Genomic DNA, 9,351 nt, shown 5'->3' on the forward strand with positions numbered 1-9,351 from the left:
TCACCCTCTCCTTGGTTAAGTTCCGCAACCTATCTGAAGATTGCAGCACTTTTTCTAGGATTATAGGCAAGAAAAAGAATAATAAATATATCAAGTAAGGTACAGCTCGGTAGTCCAAACCATCCTTTGAAGTTTATATAAAATGGCAAGATATTGGAACAAGAAATGTCTCAGTTTTAGTTAATATTTGCGAAGGATTTGCCGTAATTAGTGCCACGCTTTCTTAAAAAATACGAGTCTATTTTTATTTTGGCGTATGATTGAGCTTTGGCGGAATAAATTTACCAATTGAAATGACAAGCTAAGTATTACTTCTCTGACATTTTATAAGTAATCTTATTTCATGAGAGTTTTATGTAAATGAGACTGAATTATGATTACATTCCAGTGAGAATTCTATAATCCCTAAGGTGAAACTTCTCTAACTTTAAACGTACTGGTGTATATTTGAGAGAGTATTTGTGGCTCTATTAAGACTTTAATTTCGGTTTGCGCAATCACCGAGTGAAGACAAAGTTTAATTTTAATTGTTGAATTATGTACATTTAAATTTCTCTCGGGATCTACAATAATCAATCCTATCAAAAAAAAAGAGGATAATAAGCTTTTGGGTTGCGTGCATCTTTCCTTCACAGGTCTGAATGCTCAGAAGCAGTGCGTAAGAGCAGTAAGAAGCAAACGCAAAGTGCAACGCTGAATGTGGCAAGCATCACGGATGATGTGACAGCAACATGGTGCATGGGTATTGTTGCTAGGGAACAGTATCTTTACGAATGATTCAATAACTAATACTAGACCCCTGCACACACATTTGAAACCCTTGAAAATTTTGGAGCCGTTCTCTCCATAAGAACCTCAACAAACTAGATAGAAAAGCCGATAAAAATTCCGATTGCTTTTGTGTCGAAAATATTGCGTCGAGTGGCTCAAAGCGTCAACCGCCTCTACCATCGCCTTCTTTCTCATTAACATAACAAAAGGAGGCAGTGTTGATTTCAAATGTGAACCATGAATAATTTATTCTACAGCATTCCCTTTGGACCACAGAAAATAAGGTGATCTAAGGTTATTGTTTGAAGCGGAATAGTAGTAGATGTAGAGTTTTAAAATTCGCGTGTGAACCTACTGCTCAGCCAATAAGTTTATATGTCGTAATTGTGTTCTAGTTGCCGCTGCAGGTGTTTTTTGCTCAGTCACTAATCATGCACATCCTAGTAACATGAAACTCTTGTAAAATATCCTTTGTCACCTAACTTCGCCGAAACATGTCATGCTAGGAGACAGTTTTGGTATCTGCCTGAACTGCCTATAATTTGAGCGCTCATGCGGGGATGGCACTGAGCACATTAAACGAGCTTATGAGTTTTCAATTTCTCAAAAGCTTCATTCGCTAATAACTTTAATAAGTTTATATAGCTTTCTGAATAAAGAAAAGGATAACTTCGATGGTTATTTTGATAGGTAGTCTCTTAAGTGTTTTAATTAGAATTCTGCCTTTAATACCATACATATTGCACCTGCTGTAATTTAACTACTTCCCGTCCAACGGAAATTTTAATAGATATCTTTTGCATACTGTCGCCGACAATTTCCACCAAGAATGAGTCTTTGGGCCCACTTTAAGAGTGGAGAGATAACTTTTTCTTTCATCCTGTCTGTTTTGATAGGTATCAGACTGGCATCAGTTTTTGCATGCATTGGTAAGTGTAAATGTAGGAATAAATTAGAGTGCTCTGGGTTTTTTTTTGTTTTTGCGTCTTCTAAGGATGTGTTAAATTGAACGTGTAATGAGGTATAGGTCCTTATAATATAAGATTACTAGGGCTAGGTTATATCGTCTGTTTTTTTTTTGTGTTCGTCATTTATTTGCCATTCCTTCGCAAGATTACAGGTGAGATCGGCTGCCGTGAGCCGCAAAATTAAGAAAAATAGTTGTCACCATGTTTTTGTCACATCGAAACGATTATAAGAGCAAATTTCAACTATACCCTAACGTCCAACTAAATCCTGAGAAACGTTTGTCGGGACCATCTAACATGGAAATGCTAATAACCGATTGCTACTTCTAAGATCGTTTCACAATTTTTACCTCTTACTTGACAATCTCGTCTGATGTTGCCATGATGGAGAAGCCTTCCGATTTACATGCAGGGTTTAAATAGTTATTTTATAATCCTTTCCCCTTATTTTCGTTCAACCTTACAATTTATCTTGTCTAAGAAAGTACAAAAGAAACATATCTCAATCTTGGTTGATATACTGATTATTCGTAGCAATTATAAATTTATTTTTGAGATAAGAAGGAGCTGGTACGAAGACCCAACAAATGAGGCGAATTGATCAAAAGAGCTGTTTTCAAAGCTTGAAAGGATCATGCGCTAGGCAAGCAGATGAAACTTTCGCAGCAACTTCAAGCGACTCCTTTGAAATTATCTGCGTGAGAGGAAGCGCCAAATCGCCTGCAATGCTAGGTGTCTTACAGTTCTTTTTCATTTTTTCAAAGTTCTGGCCGCAAAGCCAAATGCGACGAGAATGTTGCAAAGCTTTGGAAAATTACTGGTGCTTTGTTGAAGCATAGGCAATGTATTTAGCGTGTAATTCAGTCGGCCACTTGGACTGCACAAGGAAAGGAAAAGAAACGCGAAATGGAGGGTTTGGATTAAATTATAAAGCACGCTGTTTTCTTGGAAACATTCAAAAACGTCCTACTCATTAACGATATAAGCAGGAAGGTATTTGCCTACAAACTTTCTCAAGATATAAAGTACGGGAAACAATGCACTAAATGCAAAAAAATGCTTTAATTAAAATGAATCATCATTTCCCTTGTTTGCCACAGGTGACGAATGCCGCATCATCTTGTTCGAAGAGCCGATCGCAAATAAAGCAATCAAGGGGCACGTGATCTGGAGTAAGGAGGTATCTAACGAGGGGAGTTGCCGTATGATGTGTTATATGGAGCCTAACTGTGTGTCCATTAACGTGCGACCATCACAAGGCGGAAAATACAAATGTGAGTTGAATAACGCCACAGCTGATGTAATCTCCCTCGAAAGCTGGGACACTGCCTACTATCTGGCTGTTGAGGTAAACCCGTTGCGTATTACGGTTACTGTTTTCTAGCTTAGTACATTGAAGAAAACCTGATAGACAAAGAAAAGAGAAATCTTTCAGGGAAAAAAGAAGAGGGGCTTAAAGCAGACTTAACCCAAATTTTCTGTCAAGTGGAGACCAGGCCAGTTCATCCTCGAGCAAAGACATAGGGCGCTTTACGACTGGGTGTTTTGAACCAGAAACAGCTCAATCTCTACAACCAACAAGACCAACGTTAAAGATGAGAAATAAATTAATGTAAACGAGCACAAACTGCTTTGAGTGCACGCAGTCAAACGCACGCGTAAAAAAACGGCGACTATCGTTTAAGCTTTAATCTGATCACAGGCGGCCCAAGCTCCAGCTGTGAGATGATCATCTTGCAAAATAAGAGTCATGGCGAAATTATAAGAGTTTGTATGGGAATATTTACGACCGCTCTTAGGAATAAAAAATACGTAGTAAACCTAGAAATAGATAACTCGCTAAAATGGGTTCATTTCAACCTAGTAAGCGGTCAGATAGCAAGCGATGCACTGTGGAAGTAAGGTGAGGTATTTTTATTGAGAATTTGACTGTATTTTTTATTCCTAAGAGTGGTCGTAAATATTCGCATACATATTCTAAGAATTATAATTCGCCATGACTCTTATTTCGCAAGATGATTAACTCACAGCTGGAGCTTGGGCCGCCTGTGATCTGATTAGCTAGGACTGCCGTGGTATGTGTTTTCTGGACCAATCGCAAAGGGTAGTGATGCAAGACCGTCGAATCAGAGTCATTTTCATGTTCATTGTTCTTTAAAGTTGTTTGACTTGTAAATCATATTGCTTAATTCTTCTTAGAATCCCTGTCGTAGCAACCCATGTTATGATGGCAGTACCTGTCAAGTTGGATTCACAGGGAAAGGTTTTCGCTGCATTTGCCCCATTGGATTCCCATCAATAAAATGCTTCAAAGGTATTGTTACATGTTTTCTCTTACCGAATACCTGATATTTTTTTGCTTCAAAACTAACTCTTAGATAAGCTGGTCTAAGAGAAGTCATCTTTCTTACTATACATATTAAAGATTTGTTACAATGAAATAAATGATACTAGCTTTGACCTGCGGAAAAGGAAAGAGCTTTGCAAGTAGGCCACAACTGATACGATTGCGGTAATTAAAGAAGCCTGGAAAAATTCGGACTTCAGTATTCGGGAGGCATGGGTTCGAATCTTGACGAAGTCTTCTTTCTTTTTTTTCCGGCTTCTTAACTTTTCTCTAATCGCTTAGAGGCTTATTTGTGAAGATTATTTCTTTGCCTGTGTAACAAGATTAAATTTTTCCTCATGTCAGTCTAAGCATTAATATTGGAACAATAGTTTCCAGGAAAAAATTTAGGAAATGTATTGAAACGCACACGAGTTATTCATAAAAACGTATTTTTTTTTAACTGAATTATTTAGTCCACCAAAATGTGAATAGTCAATTACGACATGTCAATATAAATGACTCCCGAAGGGTTTCTTGCGGCAAAACATCCTGGTCCTTGAATTTCAATTGCGTAAACATCTCCTGGTTCATTTGCACGTGGAGATCTTTGCTATCTGTCTGCGAATTCAACTAGAAAGTGAATGGAGAAAGATCAATAGGAGAAGAGGTGAAAGTGAAAAAGAAGCCTGGCTGTCAGCAGAAGAAGTTAACAAATTCGATCGTGGTTTAGGCAATCTTCGCTGCCCGCATTCGATCAGCAAGTTTTTCCGCGCCGCTCTTAAGTTTAAAAAAGGTAGTTGAAATCAAGACTTCCATTCAACAGAATATAATTAATAGTCTGTCTCGATATGTTACCACGAGTTACTGGTAATTGTTTGAGTTACCCGCAAAATAAGTTTTCGCTGAGAGTCTTCTGAGACTCTGCAGGGCGTTTCTGTGATTCAATTAGTTTCTCAGAGTTTCTCAGTGTTGACATAACTCGACGTGTGGTCACCCAAAGATGTGAATTGTTGGGAAAACTTTAGAAGCAAAAAGAACCAACGTAATTAGTTTTTACGCGAATGTGCCCTCTTTGAACGATTTAATAGGGTTATAAACTTTACGTATTTCCTTGAAGTTTGGTCTGAAGACTCCCAAGATACCAACCTAAAAGACCATATGGGGGAATTCCGTTTTTCAAAATGATCTCTTTCAGTGGCCTCCGACGCAATGCGTATTGTTAAAACTTTGATCACAAACTTGACAGATAAATTGCAAAGTAACCGAGTAGAATATCGAAAAATCCTCACATGGTGTTGAAGACCAACCCTACAGGATTGAAACTGTGCAAACATTTTTATTTATGCTATCAGATTTGATACGCGATTAATTCTCTCAAAGAAACATCGTCCATTTGGATTGGATCAAGCTTAAAACGAAATAGTTTTTGTCGAATAGTGCATTTTATAACCTTCCCATTAATATATAGTTTATGGTAATTATGCCTTAAATAGCGCGTTAAATCTTTTTTTTGTGAAGGGCATCCGCGAAGGTGTACTGTATCCTTAATTGTGGTTAAGGAATATAACCGTAAACCTTTCTTCTTACTATTAGCCAAATCTTGCAGCGACGTGAAGATGCTCGATTCAACTGTGAAAACCGGCCCATATGTCATTGACTCTGACGGTGAAGGAGAATTGAAGCCATTTAACGTCACGTGTAACATGACCGACAAGGACGGTGTTGGCGTGACAGTCATAAGTCACGATAGCGAAAACAAAACACGAGTGGACAAATGTAAAGACCCAGGCTGTTACTCACGCGACATCCTCTATACAGGAGCGAGCTTTCCTCAACTGGCGAGTCTCACCAGGGTTTCTAAGTACTGTGAACAGTTTATAAAGTACGATTGTAAAGCTTCAAAAATATTCTCGAAGGCCCAAAACAGAACTTTCGCCTGGTGGATGTCACGCGATTTCATCAATATGACCTATTGGGACGGAGCAGAAGCTAATAGTAATAAGTGTGCATGCGGGATAAATGGCACGTGCGTAAAAAAAAGACTTCGATGCAACTGTGATATAAATGACGAGGAATGGCGCGAAGACAGTGGCCTCCTCACTAACAAGACGCATTTGCCCGTCAGGCAGCTGAGGTTTGGAGATACAGATAAGAAGAGCGAGGAGGGTCACCATACCTTAGGAAAGTTTAAGTGCTATGGAATTGCTTAGTTGTAGTGAAAAAAAAACTGACTTTCGAACTTGCTCTTCTTCAGCTTTGAGTATGCAGCAGGACCAAGTTGTTCGAGATACAATTAATATGGCACCTTGTATCTAAGTTTGTGCTTTTAATTCCTACAAACACTTGTTGAGTAATTACCAATAATCAGGATGGCAGAGGCTCGAGTCTAGATGAAAGAAGACCGAATTTTATTTCGAGGAGTGTTACTGTATCACATACTGAAAAACATACTTTGATCCAGAAACAGAATTGTTCTTCCGTAAAATAACTTCAATGAAACAATTGCAAGTAACACCCTAAGGAAGCGCTAGTCACTCAGCCGCTTCTCTTGGAAGGGACTATATATAAGTTTAGTTATATGTTACCTAAAGTATTTGAAAGTTAGCTGTTAATTAAAATTATATAACCAATTTGGTCATAGCTAAATTGAAGGTTACATTTGCATTGCTAATTACTCTTGCTATATATAAGTCCTAGCCGCGTTTGACTAGTCAAATTGAATGAAAGTTTATAGATGTGACATTTCGGGGAATTTGCCTTATGTAACGCCTTGATATTTGATAATTTTAGTGTGAAGTATTCAATGAATTATTGCGATACCCCTCTATGAATTCACCAATAAAATAAAACTTCACCACCCAGGTGGAACTTTCAGTCAATTTAATTTGTTTTTTATAATCTCTTGTTTTAATATATAGTCATCCAATTGATCCGTATGTCGTGGATATTTAACTCATGACAAACTACAGTAGGCATTTCGTCACAAATTTCTCTGTTTGTAAGTTCTGTTTTTTGTTCAATAACTAAGAAAACAGAAAGCCCATGACTTAGACCATCTATCACGCAATGCATGAGAGGGTGTTTTACTCTTATTAGGACTCATCAGGGGGTTATTAAGCCCTTGAACTTCTACAAATGAATTAAGGCGTTACGATGCAATACTTTTCTACTCGCTTTGATTTTATTGGGATAATTGTCTTGATGAAACTCATTTTTCTATCCTTCAGAATCTATATAACTCCTGTCTCCACGGTGCGACCTGCTTCTATGGATTTACAGATAAGAAATAAATTTCCCTATGTCCAGTGGGTTACAAGGGGGAACAATGTGAAAAAGATAACGAAAAAACTATTTCCTGTGGTATTCAGACTATTGGTACACAAACAATATGGGAAGAATGAATCAAACGTTGGGTAATGTGTCAGAGGTTATTTAGACACAAACTGTATTGCAAGTGATGTATTGTGGGTAATTTGTTGTATTGGGGTTTAGTTATTATAAGTAATGTGTGCCATTGTAAATAAATATTTTATTACAAAAAAGTTGTTTATATTTGGCACGGGATCTGATCGAAACGAACGACGTGCATTCAGAGTGCCCAAGTTAAATGGGGATTGACCCTATGTTAAATTTTTCTCTAGCCTAGAACCATGATATCTGTAGTTTGCTACGTCATTAATTTGTCACCTTTGTAGTTAACATCAAATATTAATCTTTTTCACCAGAAGTCAAGTCTTGCAGTGAATTGAGGACTCTCGACGCCATAACAAAAACTGGCCATGATGTCATTGATCTTGATGGTGAAGGAGGACTGGTGCCTTATAATGTCACCTATGACATGACTAATAAGGATGGAGTTGGCGTGACTGTCTTACGTCACAATAGCGAAAACAGGATAACAGAAGACAATTGTAAATCCTCCGGCTATTATTAACGTGACATTCATCATACGGGTGCGAGCTTTCCTCAGCTAATGGGCATCACCAGGCTTCCCCAGCTTTGTGAACAGTTCGTAAAATGCGAGTGTAAATCTTCAAAACTATTCACCAAAAACATAGCATACGCCTGGTGGGTGTCATCTGATTCCATCAAAATAACCTATCGGGACGGAGCAGCAGCTAAGAGCAGTAAGTGCGCAATCGGGATAAAAGGCACAGGCGCAAATGTAGCTCGTAAGTGTAACTGTGATGCGAATGACAGAAAATGGCGCGAAGACAATAGCCTCCTCACTAACAAGACACATCTACCCATCAAGCACCTGAGATTTGGAGATACAGATCTCGATCACGAGGAGGGTTACGATACATGTACCTTGAGAAAGTCGAGGTGCTATGGAATTGCATAGCTGTAATTGTGATATTGACCGTGCTCTTCCTTCAGCTACGAGTAGAGAATATAGCAGGGCTAAGTTGGTCGAGATACGATTAGTATGGCAGCTCATATCAAGCCTCGATATGATCATAAAACTAGTTTTTCATAATTCTGATCAAATTGAAGAGTGCTATCTATGATGATATTTCAGCCCAAAAGCCTCTTAAGTTCTTAAAAAAATTTTGGAGTGATCACCAATAATCAGAGGAGCAAAGGTTCTAATGTTTTTGGAAGACGTTAGTCTTATTTCAGGAGTGTTCCTTTATCAATAATTGCTAATATAATCTGTACCAAAAACTAAACAGAGCCTTCACGTGTTAACTCTTTGAAAGTCACATTATTTATTTATAGCCACCCAAATGATTTGCATGCCATGCATAATACGTAGATTTAGCCAAGCCTAAAAGCGGAGCTCGCATTTTTTTTCCCGCACGTCTCAAGGGCACAACGCCTTGCCACGGCCAGGACTAGAACCCGGGTCGTCCGACTTGGAGCCCAGTGCACTGACCACTGGATATTGGACAAAGCCGTGGCGTTGGCGTGCCCGCGGTACAGTTGACACGCATGTTAAAAGTAGCACTTTGTACGGTCGTACGGTCGTACATCCAAATTTTTTCGGCTTGATGGGTTACTACTATTTTGTATAATAATGGGGGCTACGCTCTGCGAGCTTCGCTATTATAGTAATGATTGTTGTCACCTATTTCTTCGTTGATGTATCCGATTCTTTTTTTTTGATCAATGACTGATAAAACATGAACCCTCGACCTGGACCAACACTCAAGGCCATATCACCCAAAAAATCACCCTCGAAGACCCAGGAACAAAATGTTCAGGGAAGAGGAATATAAAACAGCGGTTTGGGTTTGATGGCGAACGTTTATTTGACGATCCAAAGGGCGTTTAGCGTTT

General features: G+C 38.6%; 1 protein-coding gene across 1 annotated transcript; it reads left to right on the plus strand.

Annotated features, from left to right (window-relative positions):
* The first annotated feature begins 1,587 nt into the window (after nucleotides 1–1,587).
* Nucleotides 1,588–6,898, plus strand: LOC136276751 (contactin-associated protein-like 2). The gene is made up of 4 exons (XM_066165740.1): nucleotides 1,588–1,700; nucleotides 2,840–3,087; nucleotides 3,939–4,053; nucleotides 5,662–6,898. Exons 1-4 carry the CDS (start codon nucleotides 1,601–1,603, stop codon nucleotides 6,276–6,278), a joined length of 1,080 nt encoding a protein of 359 aa, XP_066021837.1. The 5' UTR covers nucleotides 1,588–1,600; the 3' UTR covers nucleotides 6,279–6,898.
* The last annotated feature ends 2,453 nt before the right edge of the window (nucleotides 6,899–9,351 follow it).

Source organism: Pocillopora verrucosa, chromosome 4 (genome assembly GCF_036669915.1).
Source record: "Pocillopora verrucosa isolate sample1 chromosome 4, ASM3666991v2, whole genome shotgun sequence".
NCBI classification, from domain to species: domain Eukaryota; kingdom Metazoa; phylum Cnidaria; class Anthozoa; order Scleractinia; family Pocilloporidae; genus Pocillopora; species Pocillopora verrucosa.